Raw genomic sequence first — 22,838 nt, forward strand, 5'->3', positions numbered from 1 at the left:
AGAGTGAAAGTGTTGTTCTCCTGTGGCATATACCTGGAAAAACTGGCTTTAATAGTTTCCACTTTAATTTTAAAAACTAACCTTAAATGATTACACACATCTTGGTCTGGTTTATCAAGTGATTGAATTGATTTGGAGTCGTTAATTCATGAACTACTTGAAATAGTCCTGTAAGTTAGTTAGAGCAAGGTGAATTTTTGCACAGAAAGACTTTTTTTAACGTTTTGTATGGTTTTGCAATCTACCGTTCTGTACGTCTTATCATTTTAAGGGCAATTATAGTTCTGAGTTCTGTAAAGGGGTACAACTTAAACAAGATTTAATAGCTTTACTATTTATTGCAGACAAAATGACAACACCTGACACATAAATAAAATGCAGTCTTGGCATTGGCTAGCCGTAACCTCCAATCATATCCCCAAGCGACCCTAATCCGGATTCTATAATTCATTCTAAATATGTCAGTGAGGAAACCTTAAATTAGCTTGAACAACACAGAAAACAAAGACAAATGCAACATCACACCAAAAAGCACTCCTATAAACCTTACTTAGTTCTTGATACTATCCACTTCTCTCATTTGAAGCAAAGCCCAAAATTACAAAAACCCTAGCAACCGTGGAAAAAGCAGAGAAAAGACAGCAGGACAGCTTGGCTTATTTATTAAATAACCATGCAAATAACATGGTTATTACTTCAATCACCCACTAAATCACACTTGAGCTTTCTGCCCCTCATTGTTGGTCCCTGACCTATCTGGTCATGGAATGATACCAGAATGTAATGATCAGAATATCTTCTGGCATACATATTGTGTCCTAAGTCAGGGGTGTGGAATTTATTAAAATATCTACTTGTCCATGGGACAGGTTGCTTCATAAATCTACCTGTCCTGAAACAAAATCCACTTGTCCCTTTGGTGCCATGTTGTGCGGCGCAAAATTATGGCAGCAATCTCATTATATAAGAGCTCTTAAATAGCCTCTCTGTTTATGCCAGGGCACCTACCATAGTAGTGTTTGAATACTAGCAATCCCTTTATTTTGCTACGTTTCCGCAGATCTAAATACTGGGACTGAAGGTAGTGGTAAACCATAGTTCCAGGGTTGGAGTGTCCTTTTGAGTCTATGCAAAACTACTAACTTGCATGTTTTAAGGGTTTTCAAAAACTCTTCTCTCATCTTCTCTAATCTTATCCAATTCTGAGAAATGTTGGAAAATTTACTCCTGACAATGGCAGATGTAAACCTTCTTCCAGAGTTGGTAATAAATTGGTTGGAGGGAAAATAAACTTGCAAACTCTCAGGTTATCGCAAGAGCAAATCTACACATGTACATTTGCTCATGCTAAAATGCAGTTCACAAATATTTTCTTGGAGTACTATTTCTTGCCCGACTGCTGTAAATTCTTGAGAATTCGCGAAAGCCATATAGCTGCCCTTACTGCAAAGACATATACCAAGGGTGCACTTGAGACTTTTTTTAAAAAGTGGGCCCCTAATTTGGTCTTGCGTTAACCATAACCTTTTCTGTTTATTAAAATTCTCTCTCTGTATCGGCTGGCTTCACGGTGAGTGACAGCATTCTGCTCTTTCACAAGGAGCATATCGGCAGACAAAGTAGTTTTGTTCAGTGCCAGTAACTAACGTGGCAGTGCATGCTTTTTTGAGATCAAAAACAATTTTTGCTGTTGCCAATGTTTGTTATAATGGCGAGGACCTGGCAGCTCTCACATCAATAAGGTTTTACAAAAACCATGCCAAAACAAGTCACGCATTGCCAAAACTAAAAAGCTGATCACCATTTCAGACCTACTGGCTTCGCCATTGCTTGTGTATTTTTGTTTCCCAAAATCGTACTGAAACTGGTTACACTGATTTTCTAATATGAATATTTTGGGGAAATACTAACATGCATCAACAGATTTCATTTTTTAGGAACATTTTATAGTGAAAGCAAATAATCATTAATCTTGCTTTCAAGCTTCTGCAAATATTTGCATCTAATCATAGAGCATTCAGGGAGCATTATGCATAGCCTCATATTGCTAAACTTTGAAACCTTGTGTCCATATTTTTATACTGGAACCACTGTCAGTAGTGCTGTCAGAACTTACATTTACTGAGAGTGCTCAGCCGAATAATAAAGGCTATAATAAATAAATAAACCATAAATACAAGTTTGAACAGCATTAACATATGCACACAAATATTAACTCAACTGCAGGCAGTGCCCTTCCCTGATCCTTAATGTGGTACTGCAAACTGGAAGCCAAAGGGTTTTTGCTGCAGGGGGTTGGTCCTGCTTGTCCCAAGGACAAAATGCACATTAAAACTTGTTGCCCTTGACCCCAAACAAAATGTCCTGGGCGTCGGGCTATAGGAATTCCACATCCCTGCCTAAGTATTGTTTACTAACATATCACCACTTTGTATTTAATATTCGAAAATCTACACACCTTAGGGGTAATATTTTTGTTAACAATATTTGAGACAATATTTGTCACAGTATTTCTGTATACAGTAGTCTGACATGCAACCATGGTCACATGGCTGTGCAACTAAAATTCAAAATTTTCCCACCAGCCACCTCTAGGTCACTGCCAAAGCTTTCAGTCACCACAGGTGGAGAGTAAAAGTCCAGAAACAATTTTTTTAGACTTGTATTTTATTAATATCTAACCTCTCAGATGAGTCAGTTAGCACCCTTCTTCTCATACTAGCACGTATGTTGGCTTTAAGTTGCAGCCTCTCCACAGAAAGCCTTAACTCTTCTTCGTCCAAGTCAACTTTCCACCATAATTGCATCTGCCCACAGCAAAAACATGAATTGGGTTTGTGCCCCCTCAACATTTCTAAAGAACTAACCCTCATGTAAAGTGGGGTGTCAACCTCTAAATGTAAACCATGCATTTTACTCTCTCCTTCCAGTTCTTGCCTACCCATGTGGCCAATCCGACACTTTTCATTATACAAAGTAAGAGTTTCTTGGTGGTACAGGCATCCATTCTGTGCTGAAAACCACATCTCTTAAAATACTTTCTTATTTGATGCGAAGGAAACTGAACACCAGTATTAGCAGTTCAATCAAATGGCCTTTCTTTGAAAATTCAATAGAAAATACTTACCACTGTCCTAGTTACCGATGTCTGGGGAAAAAAAGATTTTGCAGTCACATTGCAAAGGTATCCTTAGGAGCAATTATGGAACACTGGCTGCACTCACAATCTAAAGGGACCAAGGCAACCCAGTCTAAAGGCTACTACAGCAGTGGCAGTAGACTTAGCACCTGCATTGACTACTTTATCATAATCTCTCAACGCCCTATTAATCGTTTTCCTCTACACCAACTTACCAAAAATCATCAAAGTTTTTGTTTACTGATGATCTTTATAGACATTTTGCACGTGTTGTGGATATGCCACTCGTGTACTTTATGAGCAGTATTGACCAATACTCCTGCACACTTTCATCTATATGTGGAAGACTGTACCATCAATACCCCCTGTAACTAGTAACAAGTTCCTAGGTCAGGGCAACAATATTTTAAATACAACAAATCCTAGGCAACTTGAGGGTCCTGAAGGTTATCAGGTACATCAACACATGTATAACAAATGTGACAGTGTACTGAACAAATCACAACAAATACAATTAAAAAGTATATTATTCATTTATTTGAAAAAAACAAGAATACACATGGAAGATAAAAACCATGGGAGGTGGCAGAAATACAGTGAATAACTATTATGTCAATATAATATAGGACATTAGAATAGTGTAGATACAATACATATTCAATGAACAATGAATACAAAATGTAATTTAAAAAAAACCAAAACAGTGAGTTAAATGGTGATCTCTACGCGCGTTTCGGCATACCACACGTCTTCTTCTGGAGAACCACTTGAAGATTCTAAGAAAGAACAATTAAACATTCTAATTACAAAAAACATATTGAACACTCCAGTACACTGTCATTGATAGATAAAACTGATTGTAGGTGGAGGCATTGAGTAAAAAAGGCTGGCTTGAGTACAAGAAGAGGAGATATATTAAAAAGTGGAATACATAATCAAACCACCAGGCGAAAGATACCATGCAAGGGATAGATTTGTGTGGAAAAAGAGAAGAGGGTGAGATGGAAGGATGAAGCAGCATAAGATATAGTTCCACTTAGGCAACCCAATGTGACAGGAACCTTCAGTGAACATGTTTCAAGGTAAAGGAAGAAAACTATGGGTCCTTAGCTAAGGAACAGTTAAAACTAGGCGCAAGATCACGCAAAGGAGGTTAATCATAGGTGTGGATAGGGTTCGAGACTGTAAAGGAAATAACAAAGGGACTCTTTATTAATATAATAACGAGTAGTGCACCAGGTTGCAAGGGCAGATGGTAGGTCATGATTTGATCTATTTACCTACAAATGAATAATTGAGTAAGGAAGCCAATGGTAGATGGCGACTTCAGTTGATAAGGGTTTGAATCACAATCTTCATTTGTAAGAACTATTAGGGGACAGAGATTCAAATATATAAATTTCCCAAAAGACACAATAGCAAAGATACCGAGAATGGTCTATTATAAGGATGTTATACTACCTGATAAAGTAAAAGGTCAAGGTCTGCTAGGAAATAGACCTTGAACATGGGCCCAATGATGGGGCCCTTCAGGATCAAGCAGGTTTGATGCACTGCTGGAAACAGGCCAACACTCGGGACGCCAAGCGACTTGTAGGGTAACAGGGCGGGGGGGGGCATAGAAGGCCCGATATGAGGCATGTAAAAAGGCTAAGCTATGGCAAAGGGCCCCAGGTGATGGCCGCTCGTAGTTGCGAGGAAGTTGTGCGGTGCAGTGTGGAGTTTGTCCCTCACCTGTCCAAGGAGGCTGCAGGATCCCGAAGTGCGGAGAAGTCATCGGCGTAGCTGCGGGACTGCGAGTCCCAGGACCCCAAGCGGCGTGCTGACAAGCCGCACCTGGTGACTCTTCCCGTTTGGCCGCGCCCCCCCGCCCTGGGTGGTTAATACCGCGACTCGCGCCCCCCGCTCCGCGGGAGCCGCTCGTAGTTGCGAGGAAGTTGTGCGGTGCAGTGTGGAGTTTGTCCCTCACCTGTCCAAGGAGGCTGCAGGATCCTGATGAGCGGAAAAGTCATCGGCGTAGCTGCGGGACTGCGAGTTCCAGGACCCTAAGCGGCGTGCTGACAAGCCGCACCTGGTGACTCTTCCCGTTTGGCCGCGCCCCCCGCCCTGGGTGGTTAATACCGCGACTCGCGGCCCCCACTCCGCGGGAGCCGCTCGTAGTTGCGAAGAAGTTGTGCAGTGCAGTGTGGAGTTTGTCCCTCACCTGTCCAAGGAGGCTGCAGGATCCCGAAGTGCGGAGAAGTCATCGGCGTAGCTGCGGGACTGCGAGTCCCAGGACCCCAAGCGGCGTGCTGACAAGCCGCACCTGGTGACACTTCCCGTTTGGCCGCGCCCCCGCCCTGGGTGGTTAATACCGCGACTCGCGGGAGCCGCTCATAGTTGCGAGGAAGTTGTGCGGTGCAGTGTGGAGTTTGTCTCTCACCTGTCCAAGGAGGCTGCAGGATCCCGAAGTGCGGAGAAGTCATCAGCGTAGCTGCGGGACTGCGAATCCCAGGACCCCAAGCGGCGTGCTGACAAGCCGTACCTGGTGAATCTTCCCGTTTGGCCGCGCCCCCCGCCCTGGGTGGTTAATACTGCGACTCGCGGCCCCCGCTCCGCGGGAGCCGCTCGTAGTTGCGAGGAAGTTGTGCGGTGCAGTTTGGAGTTTGTCCCTCACCTGTCCAAGGAGGCTGCAGGATCCCGAAGTGCGGAGAAGTCATCGGCCTAGCTGCGGGACTGCGAGTCCCAGGACCCCAAGCAGCGTGCTGACAAGCCGCACCTGGTGACTCTTCCCGTTTGGCCACGCCCCCAAAGGTCATAGGCTATAGAACCACGCCCCTAGTCGCGCATTGCGGGACGCGCGCGGGCGGGCGCCTGGCTAAGCCCGGGCAAAGGGCGGGACGTTTTGGCCCTTAGAGAACGGTAGAGACTGGACCGGGCTACCCCCCTAACGCCAGACCCCCCAGGTACATTTACCGTCCCGTCCGGCAGCCCAGAAGCTTGGTGTTAGCAAGATGGCCACTAGAGAAACAAGAAGTAAGGCAAACACCATGGCCTCAGGTACTTTGGATAACTTTCTAGCTAAGGCGAACACACAGTGGTCAACAAGGGTCTCACTGTGTTGGAAAAGCAAATCGCGGAGGGTATAGAACATTCGCATTTGGCTTCACCGGGGTCATCATCTAATGCTAGGTCATCAATACTTCTTGATGCCACGCACTTATCACCACTCATGGATAGCATTGACCAAACCATAGAGTCTGTCCTACAATAGCTAAGGACACCTTCTAACTCTCACAGGGACAGAGACTCACTCCGCAACACTGATGAGGTGGAACCCTCCCCTACTGTTGAGTTAGTACCATCTAGGGCTCAGGGGGATGGTCTTTTATCAACTGAACACATGGGTAACAGAGAAGATGCTGCCCCTAAAAGGAAAGATCTAGGAAGTCCAATGGCGCTAAAAGGGCAAAGTTGACCCCCTAGTGAACACTATTGAGGACAGCCTGGTTGCCTCTGGAACAACTGTAACGGGGAACGATCTGGAAACGGCATGCACTCCACCTCCCACTCTCATACCCACTCATACCGGTCCTTTTAATTTTTGGCGGGGTAGTTCCCAACACCTCAGAGCACATTATATGCTCACTCACTGGTATCTTTAAAAGCCTCTTGGATCCTCTCTTCCTCAAACTAGACTCTATAGAGGCTAGACTTCTAGCTATAGAAAGACTAAGTGGTAGTGGCGGCGATCAGCCAGGGCCAAGAGTAAGCATACATGGAGCTCATGGGGATAATGCCTGGAATTCTCATTCCCCTATTGTTACAACTACTATGGCTAATAAACAACACCAGTCCTAGTTCTCATGGCAATATTCATTTGCTGGACTGTAAACATCCATGGTCGAGATTCGTTATCCAAGGGATCTCTTTAGTCTAAAGAAAATCCTAAGATGTTTCAATCTATTGCCTCTTTAAAACAACAACCTCTCTGATTGATACAAACAGGACAGCACAAACAAAAAATGTGTGAAAAGCGAGATGGCACCTCACGGGCGCACCACCAATGGGACCCCTGGTTGGTACTAACCAGGATGGCCCTGTTCTCATCATCGGTGCCATCAAGCTAAAACCAAAAACGTGTCTCGAACCTCAAAAATAAAAAGACAGTGAATGGTGCAGTGGACACAACTTATATGTGACAAAACTAACGACATGTAACATTTAACATATAAGTCACTGAGCAACTGGGACCATAAACTTTACTCAGTTGCTCAGTCACACATTTTTTGTTTGTGCTGTCCTGTTTGTATCAATCAGAGAGGTTGTTGTTTTAAAGAGGCAATAGATTGAAACATCTTAGGATTTTCTTTAGACTAAAGAGATCCCTTGGATAACGAATCTCGACCATGGATGTTTACAGTCCAGCAAATGAATATTGCCATGAGAACTAGGACTGGTGTTGTTTATTAGCTTTCAGAGTGGAGGGCGTCCTAGTTCTGTTTGTCTTTCCCTCTAGACTCCCATTTTTGTAGTACAACTACTATGGCCCCTATTCCACCAATAGCTCCCTCCGGGGAAATTATGAGTATAGCCCCGGGTCCACAGTCTGCCCCTGTACCCCTCCCTAGGCAACTGCCTCCAGTACCAACTGTAAGGAGGTCGAAGCTACCCGCTTCGGCCAGCTCACTTGGCCAGGAGAGACCATCGAATGAAACCGCTAACTGCCCAAACCGGTTAGCTAGCTCTAATAACCAGCGAAAAGCAGTTAACCTGCCTCCAGAGGCGGCAGCCTATACTGTGATTTTGATGGGGGTACCAGAGCTTTCCAGCAACGCGGTAGAATCTTATGATTCCCTACGCAATAAGGTCATTAGCTGGTTAAATATCCAAAGGCCCCTACCACCTAATCTTAGAGGAGAGGTTCTTATGGTTAGAAGGGTCCCATGGGTTGGGTACACTGCCAAGCAAAGTGTGGGGGACTGCCTAATTGTAAGCTTCAAGAGTCCCCAGGTTGCTACCTACATCTGTAATTGGCTAGGGGGTTCAGGAAATACCTCCATAGAATTGGTCCCCCTGTCATAGTTCTACCCCAATGTACGTGACTTGACTATGAGGAGGGACGATGGTTGGACACGGGTTGGATTTGCTGTTGATGGGTCAAGATACATGCCCACCCGTAATGTTATTCCTGCTTATGGCACCTATGTACACCCCAACAGATTCAGCTGCCTTGATCAGGTTTATTGACTCCGAAAGGGTGCATCCTCCGGAGGTACACAAAGTATCGCTAGTAAATCTGTAGGCGATACTGATGTCATCACTCTAGAAATTGATCCATCCACTCAGGAAGGCTTAACTCATTCTTGCTCCCCGGGCCGAGTAAGTAACTTACCATGTAATCCACTTGGCCATAGCCCAACACCCGTAGTTCCGCCTGGTCCTAACCTGACACCCACTGCCTTATCCCTCTTGGAAACATCACTGCAAGGGCCCGCAGTTCCATCAACGGAAACCGAACCAGAGAAAACTGGGGGCTGGGATTAAAACCTCCAGCGGAAACCCTAAAGGTCCTCTCCTGGAATGTGGCGGGTATTGTTAATAAACTACACACAAATGACTGGGATTCTTTAGTAGGCAGTAGTCATATCTGTCTTTTCCAAGAGACATGGGCCAGGGAACCTCTGTGTAGAGTAGGGTACGCAGTTTTTGAAATTAAAGCCAGGTGGAGTGGTAAAGGGAGGATCTCAGGTGGTTTGGCGGTTTGGGTAGCTAGTCACATTGGGTGTAATGCGGAGAATGTACCGACGTTCTCGCAAGACATACAGTGTGTTCTACTCAAATGGCCTAATGTGTTAAATCTGGCAATCATTAATGTTTACTCTCGCCCAGTCAGTGTGGCCATGGAGTCACCCACACTAGAAGATCTTTCGTCATTTTCGGGCCAACTCCCCACTGACTGTCAGATAGTGATGGGCGGAGATTTCAACTGCCACTTTGAACCACTGGAAGGTCTAAGGGAGGGTGCCCTTACTGCTGAAGATGACTTTTGGGGTGTACCGTCATGTCAATCCCCCCACCCTAAATCCTGGTCCCCTCTTGCAATGCAAATTATGTCTCTAACATTACATTTTGCGCTAAGGGCCTGTAATGGACGCACCCCGTCTGACATCCCTTCATTGCGTACCTTCAATAGGAAGGACCATGAATCAAGGTTGGACTATATTTTCGTGGACATTGGTCTGTGGTCCAAGGTTCAAGATTTTAGGGTAATCGTAAGAACAGACAGCGACCACAACGCACTATTATTAGATATGGTGCATCCTGCACCTGCGGTTGGGTCATTACCCAACAATCCCAGTAAAGATTCAGGGAATTTGGTTCTTAGCTCTAATAGACGTAGGGTAAAATGGGGGAAATTGGTTAATTCAGAAGAGAGCATAGCTAAAATCTATGAATTAGCACTCCCTAAGCTAAATGAACTGGATGTACTAATTAATCAGCCCAGACCACCAAACTACAATGAGGAAGTAGCCCAAATCCATGTAGACCTAGTGGGAGATCTTGGTGAGGTTTTCTATCCAGTGATAGTCCCACGGAAGAAAAACACCCGAACTTCAACCTGGTACAATTCTTCCTGCAGAAAGATCAAGACAGATTTAATAGCCACAATAAAAGCAGGTTCTGATAAGGGTAAGATTGCTGAGCTTAGGCGGAATTATGGGGAAGCCATGGCAGTGGCAAGGTCGGAATGGGATTGGAATAGATGGCAGGATCTCTCCCTAGCGCTAGAAGCGAGGTACTCCAGAAAACTTTGGTCTTTGATAAACACAGGCACAGGAGAGCCAAAAGCTGCAGTGGAGCCAAACATTGCATCTTCCGTCTGGGAAGACCACTTTGGCAAATTGTACCAAGATACTTCTGAATTTGCCAATGATGTGGACCCGGATGTTATATCCAATCCTGTAGCCGGATTAGAATTTACCCTCGGTGAGGTGGTCAGTGCAATAGAGAGATTGGCGATGGGGAAGGCCCCGGGATTAGACAGATTGCCTGGTGACCTCTTTAGACACCATCTAGAGATATGGGGCCCGTACCTCCTCATTTAATTTAATTCAATCGCAGGAGGTATGGAGATCCCCTGTACTTGGCTGGGGGCGGAGATAGTGCCTATTTTTAAAAAGGGCTCTCCTCTTCTCCCAGCCAACTACAGGCCGATCAGCCTCATAGATGTCCCCCAAAAACTATTTTCCCGCCTTCTCTTGGACCACCTTCTGGATTGGATGGAGGAAAATGAAATTCTGAGTCCCCTCCAGGCTGGCTTCAGGAAAAACACGTCCACCATGGATCAGATTTTCCGCCTCGTTCTCCTCTATTGGAAAACTGTGAGGATCGAGGGGAGGAGGCTGTACGTGGTGTTCGTAGACCTGAGGTCAGCCTTTGACCTGGTCTCCCGCAAGAAATTGTGGGAGGTCGTAAAGGAGCTGGGTGTTCCTACCCATCTGCTACACGCTATAGTTAGGCCCCACAACAGTAATTTTGCACAGGTTAGGTGTGGGAGGGATGGAGCGTTGTCATCCAGGTTCCCAGTCCTTAGAGGGGTAAGACAGGCTTGCGTTCTGGTGCCAACCCTGTTTTGCCTCTACGTTAACAGTGTCATATCCCATCTCGACAATGTCAGGGACAACGACGCTCCCTTTTTGGCGGGCAGGAGGGTACCGGCTATCATGTTCGCCGATGATACCCTCCTGCTTTCCAAATCACCGATGGGAACCCAGCGGATCTTAGATGGATTTGGTCTTTTCTGTAGACAACATGGTCTTGAGATTAATACAGAAAAGACCAAATTCATGATATTCAACCCCTCCCCTAAAACCAGACCTAACCCATCCTTGGGCTCAGCAAGACTGGAAAGGGTAAAAACCTTCCAGTATTTGGGTGTAACCCTACATGAGAACCTATCTTGGGACCCCCAAATAGCAAGATCCCGGCTCAAGCTTTGTCAATTGTCCGGTGCAATGTTGAAGGTTGCAAATACCTCTACTTTTAAACCCATTAGCCCGGCAATAGAAATGTATAAAACTCAAGCCAAGCGGCCGCTTCTTATGGTAGTGAGCTATGGGGGCACAAAGCAGGGACAGAACTTCTCACTGTAGAAAATAATTTCCTCAGACGTCTCCTAGCCCTACCCCGTGGCACACCCCTGCTCCCCTTGAGACTAGGTGTGGGTCTCCCTTCTATAGCTGAGGATCTGGAATTAAAGCCTTTAAGATTCTGGCACAGGCTTTGGACCACAAGCGAGCTTGCTCACTATAGGCAAGATCTTTATTCATGTAATGAACTTGAACAAGCGTGACAGAATTCCTTGGTTGGTCTTCATTAAGAAAGAACTGTATCGCCTGAGACTCCAGGAGTTATGGGATGTTCCCGAACAAGGCTGCCAAAGGGTCTCCCGCAAAAGGCTGGTGGAAATACACAAGGAAAACAGTCTATCTACACAGGTATCTGCACCCAATAACGGCACTTTAACAGACCGATTTTTGGATTCCAAAAATTCTTACCAATTTGAAGGGTTTATGGACATTATTTTCCCCATTTTAGCACGAAAACTGTTCATCCAATGGAGGTTGGGCACCCTGCCTATTTAAACTTTTACCTGCAAATGGACAAAGAGTGATGATAAAATCTGTCGGGGGTGCAGTAATCATGATGAGGAGGAAATTCATGTTCTGTTCTTCTGCCCAGCCTACAATAGACCAAGGAAATATTGGCTTGTGCCATTATGTAGGAACTTGGGCATAAGGAGCCATCTGTACTCATACATAATACTGAAAAGTAGCACCCTGCCCTACATAGTCTTTGCAGTTGCCAAATACATAATGGCCATGTGGCAGATAAGAAATAAACTACTAAAAGACTGAACATTGATATGAACTGTAACGTACTCCCTCTCATGAACAGACTTCCAAGGAATGTAATTTTTATGTAATGTTTTTTGTACAAAGGAATGTTTTTTAATGTTGAATGTTTTTATTGTATCTTTTATGGTCTAAATGACCGAAATAAAGAATTTTTGGATTGGATTGGATTGGATTAGACATTACCCAATTCCTGATAGGTATTTTAGGTTGCCCTTGTTTTGATATATCTTGTTTCAAGAGTACAAGATCAAAGTTTCACCTATTATTGTCTTTGGACCACAAATTTGCCCACTGCGACCCTAGATGCAAGTTATTAAGCTATCTTTTGACCAATTTCAGTCTTTGATAGTACACAGTGACTAAACAAGTGTTCTGAATCGAAAGTTTATGTGTAGGCAAATTTTTCTTTCAGTTCTTTAGGCTTCCTAAACTCTTGTCACGTACAGCACCTTGGAAGGTTGTCACTGATTCCACTGGAGGGACATGAACTAATAACCACTGCACAGACTTCAGATATAATGTGGTAACCAAGGACCATACACTATCCAACTACTGACAACTTATTTCCTGTGTTGTTTCATTTACATTCCAGTTCATATCGCCCTTCAGCTGTTTATCTGAGTCCACATTTTTTTTATTTATAGAAAGTTATTCAACTTAAGTTATTTTAAAGTTCAACACTCTAATTTTGAATATTATCTGAGGAAGAAGCCATGTGACTTCAAACTCTAATGTGTTGTATCATCTTAGCATGTTATGCTGCATTAGTCCAATTATTGTATCTCCATCTGGAGTATTAAATAGAACATATTTTATTTGGCAGATAATTAAATTGTGAATGTTCATCACAGTGGTCCAATTTCCTTCCCTTCCTGCTTTGGTGACCCCATACTAAGAGCAATCCACGATGATTTAATATTAAACATGCAGGAGAAGTGACATGCATACTTTCTGTAGATTAAAGAGGTAAAGCTAAGAATGTTTGTATCCAAGTTAAAAGACCAAGTTATTAAATGTTTCCAAGAGAAGTTTTCTTTCTTAATGAATAGTATATGTCACATTTGCTATCAAGGCTCTTAAAGATGATGCATTTCGTGCAATTTTGCTTTTCAAATCTCAAAAAATAAGGCGTGATGTTTTATTTCTAATCTTCATAGCAACTGGAAGTTGTTGAAATGATGCCCATTGTCCACAGGAACCTTTTTTAATGGTGCTTTCTCTTCAAATGATTTCAGCAAGCTGTGGATCTTTTTCTCTTAAGCCAATTATTGGGCGATGGAAAAGGAGTTTACTCTTCCTCTTTAGGGATGGCAGTATAAAATACCTACTCTTTTTCCCTTTGGGATTTAGAAACAACCTTGAGCAGACGTATTGCCCTTGCGGCATTGGTAGCAAACAAACGGTGATACACTTTTTATTCTTTTGCAAGTTTTATGTAAAATACACTAAACATTATTTGATTCCCTATGTTAAAGCTTCGGCAATCTTTGATTCCAAATCTGCACATTTACTTTATTTGATCGTGTTCCTGCTACTATTGGCATGACCAGGAATAAGTAGTTATAATTAATCATATTTTCACCATGCTACTAATGCGGATAAACACTTATTGCACTTTATTCATAATATGCTGCAGATTTTGTATTCTCGCCTAACTTTATATTTGCACTACGCTGTTAATGCTGCTAGATTTTGTATGCCCGTCCAACCATTTTTAATACTATTTTTATTATTTTATTTGGAAATTTACTGTTGTAATATTGTATTTGTATTGGATTTTAATGTGGATCTATGCGCTGTTAAATTTGTACTGTATTTTTCCTGCTGCTGGTGATGAACTGTGCTTTTATGGATACTTCTATCCAAATAAAGATTATTTGAATTGAATTGAATTAAGCTAATTATTGGTTCAAAGGATTTATACATGCTGTTTTCTTTTTGATGTAAAGAAAATGCCCCTCTCTTAGGCTGTAAAAAGAGAGGTCAAACCAGTCTTCTGCCTGATTTGCACATCTTTTTATCAGCCAATGTAATCTATGACTATTTCACATATTTCCTCTGCATTTTACATTTGAGCCACATGTGTCCTTTCTCAGAGGATAGATTTGGAAAACACCTATTTAAATTTTAAACTTACTGCACATCAATGTAACCTTTGGATTTTTTAGGATGTGCCTAGTACGCCTGAAGCAAGAAGGACGAGCTGGAAAATATATGTGTCGCTATGTAGTTCATTCTATGTGGGAAGACGTTCAGCAGCGTGGAAAAGTTATGGGGGTAAGATTCCTTCTTTAATAAAAATCATCATATACATTGCTTGTCTTTAATTTTTAAATCTGTTATCCACATCTTCCAATAGAACGAAGAACTTAATGTTCTCTTATATTCTCCACCTTACAGCTCACTTGTTCAAACTCTGCTTGAAATAAGAATGTCTTTTTCTGTGTTTCCCTGCCCCTTAATTTTCCTCTGATCCCGGGTTTCTGTTAATTCTAATGCATGTAGTGGTTGTTCAAATGTAAAAAGGCCTAATCATTTTTAGCGCTGTTGCACTATATAAAATGGTTAAATCATTTTGTGACATCGGGGGATATATTTATGAGAGCATGATTGCTCTATCAATTTTCTTGTAAATGATCACTTTCATCTTTCACTTATAGTTTGGGACTCATCACAATGCTGTTGTTACATGTTATTTTGTTTGGAATGAGTAAAAAGCTTCAAATTAATACACCAATAATATTCTTAATTTTTAGGTTATTCTAGTAGTTAATTGATCTTACAGGAGAGATGGGTTACCTACCCTTTGTAAACCATCTAAACTAAAATGATCTTTTAGGAGCTCTGGCTGCATTACTTTCATAACTGTCAAAGGGAGGTATGACAAGGTCTACTATAACCCAGTGCATTAATTAATTTCGAACCCATGTTTTTTCACCATGTAAAGGGAGAGTTTCAACCTAATTACCAGACTTTTGGCCCTTTTGTGTTCATTTTGGAACATTTATTTATGTTGAATGAACTGAGAAGGCGTTAATGAAATAGTTTAGAAGTTTTAAGAACGGTTGTGTATCTCTCACAGAACAGCGCAGACTGTTGCTGATGGAGATTGAGAGTGAGAAAGTAAATGTTTTATGACATTTGTGATCTAAATCACAATTTTTACTTTTACTGTCATTTGTTAACTGAGTTAGATGGTCCTTTCCATTAGATAGATGTATGGCTAAGGCAGAGTATCTTCTAATTAGATCATTCTCTAATGCACAGTTTAGACGTTTAAGGCCAGGGTTCAGTATGTCCTATCAAGACTAATTCAGAATGGAGAGAGCAGCATGGTTTTGAATGAGCTGAATTTTTCTAATGGGTTTCTACAGGGCCAAATATACGATGTTGCAGTAGTTCAGACCCAAAACAAATAACAAGTATTGCATGCTTGAAATAATCTCAACCACTGGTGATTGCTCGGGCTGCATTCCACTCTATTGTTTTTCGCCTGCAGTGCCACTGTAGACAGAGACCTGCTCTACGCAAATCAATCTTGGTCCTGCTGTAGGAATGTGATGATATGAATTATCGTTTTTAGATCATTAAGCTATGGAATTGGGTATGACTCAACCTTCGGGGCTTGCACGCCTAATGAAAGAGCGTGATGTTAAGGGTGTCACTAGTGCTTCTCATTGAACTGGCTGGTGTGTTAAGAACTCCCAAAGTTTTTTGGTTGGCAAATTATGGGTGTTGGTGACAAATGAATCTCACAACATAACTTGTCACTTTTTCATCCTACATTTGATGGAATTAAGGTTGACCATGGGTCTCCAACCGTTCCTGTAGTGAGAGTTACTTCTGATCAGTGAAAATCATAGTGAGAATTGTTACCAGAACACCCACTCCCAGTTTCATTTACTTTAAGCCTAATGTACATAGAGCCGGCTACTTTGGTATTAACAAAATACTTAGACTAGAGGCACTATGACAGGGCTGTCACTTGAGTCGTTGAAAGCATGGTCTTAGGAGATGTATGAACATATGTGTGTATGAATGATATATATGTCTATGGGTGATTGAGAGACTGTCATATTCACTTGTGGCACAGGACATACCTTTCACCAGACGTTGAACCGTTACATGTACATGTATAACACAAACATACAATTTTTTTTTGGGGGGGGGGGAGAAAATTGAACTGTAGAAAAATATTTCATGATATGAAACATTTGTATGCACTTAAAATTTCTCCTGCTTAAAAAATAGCTATATTTTCAGTTATAAATATGCGGTGTTTATCATCCTTCTGATGCCTGCTGTATGTAAATGCAACACTTTGAAATACGAGAAAATTGAAATGAAGAGTTAACTCAGTCATTAAGTTAACTTTTCATTTTAATGTTCTCCCATGTTAAACCAGTCAAACATTTTGTTCTCAATATTGAGTTAACTTCAATTTTTATTTCAGAAGTAAATTCCTCAGCCCTTCAGTTCTTCACCTCTGTACCCCACTCTGGTTCATAAACCATACAGAGCACTGATCATTCTCACATCCTGCTGTCTGCCCTTGATAAGGCCTGACTAAAATAAATGCAGGCTTCCTTAACTTTAAACGTAAAATGCAACACAAAGATAATTTATTGACCTGGCCTTATTTAAAAATGTTCTCAAGGTTGCAAGCAACTCTGAAAGTGTCACCGACCTACCAGAAGTTTGTGATCGACTGGTTTGAGGCACATTAGGTAACCACTTTTCATACTAAGGCCTGACTGTTGTCTCAAATCAGACAAAATATAAATTTCTCTTTAAATAAAGTCTAACTTACATTAACCATAAGTATGAAGTAAAACTGATGGCTACTAATAAAATGATTTACGCTGTTTTCTATATAATATAGATGCAAGATTGAGTTTGAATGAGGATGTAGCTTGATGATATCTGGGCCAAAGCCCTGGCAACATATACCATAAACCGAGCGGATTTCAGCGTGCAATCGAAAGTTCCGAAGAGTTCTGTCACCTGCTAGGTTTAAAAGTTAATACTGATTAGCTTTGACGAAAGGGTGGACATTGTTCACTTCACCTATGTCCCCCATTGTCGATAACCCTGATTTTCCCCAGGGACAGGCGTCAACAGTGTTTCAGAGGTGGCGGGAGGAAGGCTGTAACCGGGTTGGATCCTTTTTTGACACGGAGGGGTTGAAACCCTTTGCCTAACTGCGGAAGGACTACGATCGTTTAGCAACAGATCCATTTCCCTATAGTCAGGTTTGCCACTGGGTGACTAGGCCTGCCAATTATGCCTGCATGTCCAGACCCCTTTCTGCGTTTGAAAAATGGTTAGTGCGCAAAGTGGATGATCGCTGGCTCATCTCTGACCTGTATTCCATGCTTTTTTTTTTTTTTTTTTTTGCACAGAGAAGGTAGTTTCAAGTTACACAGCTTCTGGCCTACAACTCCCCCGGGCCGGCCGCGTCACAGGTATTACAGTCAACTCCACTTTATACAGTACACAGCCTGGTGGCCGACAACCCGGGCGTCCGGCGGCGTGACGTGAATCTTGTGTTCTCGCTATCTAGTATGGATCATAAGTGCCAGCAACATCCAATATTCATGTGCATTTTTTACTTTTTCTCCCCCATAACAACCCTATAACTCCCCTATTAAACTACCCACTCCCTACCCTTACCCGTAGCCTCACAAAAGTTCCCCGCTCCATTCCACGTTACCCGTGTCTGCAATAGCCCGACCCGCTCCAAACCCTATATCTGATAGTATCTGTGGGGTCGTTGGTAGAAGGGCCCTGATGGAGATCTGGTCCCTCTTCTAATCTTTAGTGGTGCATCCAGAGGCGCCTTCGTGTGGTGTGTGGTCCCCCTAGTGAACCCCCGCTGGTGTACCTCTCGCCCCATCCACCCCGCTACCCCCTTGTCCCTTCCCCCGCTTGCGCACCCAGACTTGCTCCAGTCACACCTCGCCTGCGCCAGGGCACTGGGCCACTTCGTACATAGGGTCTGCCACCAACCCGTGTGGAACGCTGTCTGTGGAACTCGCATCTTCAGATTGCTGCCCCTGCAAGTAGGTTTTGTATAGGGCCCAGAAGTTTTTCGGGCGGCTTTTCGGAGGTAACAGTTCGCTGTACGTCTCCGTCTGCGTGCTACAGTACAGCATGTCCCGGGCCCATCTGGCCTCAGTCGGCAGGGGGCCTCGCATTCAACACTGGGCCACTACTCTCCTGGCCATTAGCATCCCCATATCTGTGAGTCTGCGTATCGCCCCCAGGAGCCCCCTTGAGTTGCCTATGAGTGCTATTCCCGGATCGATGTCCAAGTCTACCTCCAGTATTTTGCTCATCTCTGCAAATATTTCTCGCCAGAACTTCTGTATACCCGGACACCATGACAGGTGCAGGAAGTCCGCATCCGCCGCCCGGCAGAGCTCGCAGTGATCCTCCGGTCGCAACCCATATCGGTGGAGCCGCGCTGGGGTGTAATCTACCATTTGGAGGAATTTAAAATGTATGAGCCGATGTTTCCCATTTAGGGAAATACGTTTCGTATTTTCACACCAGTAGCGCCACGTCGCGTCGTCCAGCGTGGTTCCTAAATCTCTCTGCCACTCCAGCCGAGCTTTCATGAGTTGGGCCCCCCCCATGAGATCTAGCTATGCAGTAGAGGTTTGTCAAAAGCTTCTTGGGGTCTTTGTGTGTGATTATGTACGATAATTCTGGGACTTCCGGAGGCTCCTCCATGTCTGGACCCAGAAGTTCAGAGAGGGCGCTCCGAGTTCTATGGAAGTGGAATCTTTGGAGTAGCAGTGGCTCAACTCCATCCCCCCGAGTTTGGTCCCAGGTTTTGGCAGTGCCGTCTTGGAACAGGTCGCCCGCCTTGCTCAGCCCTAATTTTGTTAGTTCCTGTGTGACCGCTTTGTCCACCATGGGCGGGAGCCAACGCATCCACTCTATCGGCATCTCCGGCGAATAAATCACCGCCCCTCCTTGGCGAAATAGGAGCGAGTGCCAAGCGTGATTGGCAGAGGAGATGGAATCCAGAATTCCAGTCCGACGATCCTGTGGTTGGCAGATCGTTGCCGGGAGCGGTATTGGATGGGCGAATAATCGTTCCATCCTTACATGTGGGATGTGCTTGTCGCCATGTACCCAAGTTTGTAGGTGCGACGCTTGGGCCACCCTGTAGTACAACTCGAGGTCTGGCGCCGCCAATCCCCCCAGGCTGTACGGGAGGGTGAGCGTTGTCCACTTGACACTCGGCTGCTTCCCTGCCCATGCCAGTTTTATCATCAAACTGGTCAAGCGGTGAAAGAAGGCCTTAGAGAGCACAATCGGCAATGCGCTAAAAAGGAACAGAAATCTCGGTAGTACTATCATCTTCATTATGGCTCTGCAGCCAAGCAGTGTGAGGGGCAGTTTGTACCATATCTCTATATCGTCCTCCAGCTTACTGACCGCCCTCCCATAGTTCTGTCCGATCAGCTGGTCTGGATTTGTGTGTATCTGGATCCCCAAGTATCTAATCGGGTCTTCCGTCCACCGGACAGGGTACTCTGTCTCCACTCGTGTGGTCACCGGAGTGAGTGGCAGCACCACCGATTTCGCCCAGTTAACTTTGAGTCCCGATAGTGCACCAAACCGAACCACCTCTCTCAGGAGGGGGGAAGCGTAGTAGAGGGGTCATGGGCATACAGCAACGCATCGTCCGCATACATAGATACAACAATTTTGTACATGGGGAACCGAACCCTCTCGTGGCTATGGTACTCTCTGAGCGCACATGTGAGAGGCTCTGCGGCGAGTGCATACAGTAAAGGGGATAAAGGGCATCCCTGACGGGTGCCCCGTCCTATGAAAAAAGGGCAGGAGATCGCATTACCCACACTAACCCTAGCCGAGGGGCCGTCGTATAGTGCGCCTATCATTTGGATGAAGGGATCGCCAAGTCCCATACGGCATAACACCTGAAGAAGGAATGGCCACTCGACAGAGTCGAATGCCTTCTCCATGTCTAAGAAGAGCGCCACCACTGGTGTATCCTGCTTTACATGTTGTATGGTACCCAGCACCGTTCTTATGTTGTAAGTCAGGTTTCTGGATGGGATAAATCCCGCCTGCTCTGGGGCCACTAAATCAGGAGCCAGCAGCGCAAGTCTGTTCGCTAGTACCTTGGCATAGAGCTTGGCGTAGACGTTTAGCAGCGATATTGGGCGGTACGAGCTACAGTCGTCGTGTGGCTTACCCGGCTTCAGAATGGTAACTATCATCGCCTCTCTCATGGAGCTAGCCATGGTGCCTTGCACACTTATGTCCTCCAGGAGGGTATGGATGTGCGGCAACAGTTGTTCCTGAAACGCTTTATAGAATTCGACTGATAGTCCGTCGATGCCTGGCGCACTGCCTGATCTCATGGAGGCCAGTGCATCTCTGATTTCGTCAATCTGTATAGGGCACATCAGGAACTCCCTATCAGAGTATGGGAGGAACGGGAGTTGTATGTGTTCTAGATAGTCCATAATGTCGGCCGACATGTCGCCGCTCTTGGAAGAATATAGCTCCGAATAATAGTCTCTGAAGGCTGCTGCGATTTCCTCCTCATCTGTCACCCTAACTCCGTCCGAGTTTTGTAAGTCTGAGATTAGCGCCTTTCTCCTTTGGCCTTTAATGACATTGGCCAAAACTGAGCCCAGTCTCTCTCCCTCGCCATAGGTGCGAGCTGTGGCGTACTTGCCTAAGTGTTGTACCTCTCTGTCCGCGGCTTCGTGGTATTCCACCAGAAGGCGCTTTATGTCGTCCTCTGTGGCGTCATCAGGGCTAGATCGACTTCGTGCCTCAAGCGCTTGCAATCGTAGCTCAAGATCAGCTAAGGTGGCCCTGGTAGACTTTAGGACACTGGAGTGCTTGGACATCGCTATGCCTCTAATATAAACTTTGAACGCTTCCCAAACTGTTTGGAAGTCCTCCACTGACCCCACATTTTTCTTGAAAAACACATCAATCGCCTCCGCCAACTCACCGCGGAAGGGTGGGTCCAACAGCGAGTATGGCGGGAAGCGCCACGTGAACGGTGCGTATCCCTTCACTGGGGTATCTAAAGTTAACAGAATGGGGGAGTGGTCTGAAAGAGTGCGCGGGAGCACCTTGCAATGCCTAATAGCTCGGTTGATTCCCGCTGTGACAAACCAGTAATCTATTCTTGTATGTATGTCGTGAAATGCGGAGTAGTGTGGAAAACCACCCCTCCCCTCATTTCTGTACCTCCACGCATCAGTCATATCTAGCATCACCAACTTTGCCGTGAGCGATTGTGCAGCTGCAGAGGGCCGACGGGGGGGGGGTTCCAATGATCTGTCTATGTCTGGGTTTAGTGTCAAATTAAAGTCCCCACCCCACAGTATGTGTGGATTGTCGTGTCTGGCTATCTCACTGGCTAGGGTATCAAAGAAATCGGGGGAATCGTAACTGGGGCCATATGTGTTAACTACCAGCAGGTCCCTCCCCTGCCCCCTACAGGACGCTATGACGTACCGTCCCTCCATGTCGACACCCACTGTTTGTATCAGAATGCTCGATTTTGGGTTTACCCAGGTGAGGACCCCCGAGCGTGTGAGGTGAACCCAGCCGCCGCTATGTGCCCTGCTAAACTCCTAGTGTGCAGCATATTGCTCGTAAGTGGGAGGTGCATTTCTTGCAAGAGTGCAATATCGATATTGTGGTGCCTGAGATAACATAACACCTTCCTGAGCTTCCTGTGATAATTGAGCCCCCTGACATTCCACGTGAGGACGTGTATCGTTGTGGGCCGCTCATCAGCCCGCTCACCACCTACTCCAGCTATAAGGATACTGCACAGTTTGTAATGTCGTAATCAGATATGTGAGACAGGCTATATTGCAGGCAATCAAGCGTTCGTAGCAAGCACATTGTGTTCTGTGAGGCAAGGCGCAATGGAATAAAACAGAACAACCATAGCTTCTCAGCTTCCCCCTCCCACAGCAGACCATCCCCAACTTGGCCCAAACTGCATGCCCCCCCCCCCCCACCCAAACTCCCCGAACATCCCCTATAGGTCCCAACTGGAACCCGTTGTGCTAATAGCGCTAGGGCAGAGGTCACCAAAATTAAAACAGGTAACATTTGTACTCAAACAGTTTCTGCTATTCGGCTCCCCGCCTCATCACCCCTTTCCTGTCATTCAACGGCTTAACATGTCCAGATGCCTGTATGTGGAAAATATTAGACTCTGCCGGGGCTTGGACCATCAACCACCCAACATCCAGCAACCCTAATTCAATAGATACGTAGAGGGAACAGTCACATAATGCCCACTAGTCAGTAAATATAACCGGACATAGAGTCTTACAGAAAAAGTGTGTAACATTGACTTGGAACATTCTCACCATGTCTCGGAGTCCGTGTTCGCTCAAGAAGTGCCCACAGGTCACGCCATCGGCACTGTCCGCAACATCTGGGAGGGAGACTATGAGCTCCACCAGTCGACCGCTACTCAGCTATGTGTCGCCGGCCGGGATTACCCAGGTCAAGTCAGGGAACACTGTGCGGTCATTCTTGTTCTTCCAGCCCGCTAGTGGGGTCCTGTTCATCCGATTGTCTCCTGAGGCTGTTCCGCTGTTCTTTCGTCCAGGTCTTCAGCGCCTTTTGAAGTTCCTTCGGGTCCGTGAAAATGTGGGAATGGCCACGTCGATTAATCCTCAGTTTCCCTGGGTACAACATCGCATAGTCCAGTCCGAGCTCTCGCAGCTGTTGTTTGTACGGGTCAAAATGGCGCCGCTCTTCCTGTACCT

At 44.9% G+C, this 22,838-nt stretch overlaps 1 protein-coding gene across 1 annotated transcript in view; it reads left to right on the forward strand.

The window, feature by feature from the left end:
- Positions 1 to 22,838, forward strand: part of UQCC1 (ubiquinol-cytochrome c reductase complex assembly factor 1) — a 537,036-nt gene that overhangs the window by 276,257 nt on the left and 237,941 nt on the right. The window contains exon 7 of the mRNA XM_086932310.1: positions 14,208 to 14,316. Coding sequence (XP_086788436.1) covers positions 14,208 to 14,316 — 109 coding nt within the window. The remainder of the gene's footprint in view (positions 1 to 14,207; positions 14,317 to 22,838) is intronic.

This window comes from Lissotriton vulgaris, chromosome 7, assembly GCF_964263255.1.
Source record: "Lissotriton vulgaris chromosome 7, aLisVul1.2, whole genome shotgun sequence".
In the NCBI taxonomy this organism is placed as follows: Eukaryota; Metazoa; Chordata; class Amphibia; order Caudata; family Salamandridae; genus Lissotriton; species Lissotriton vulgaris.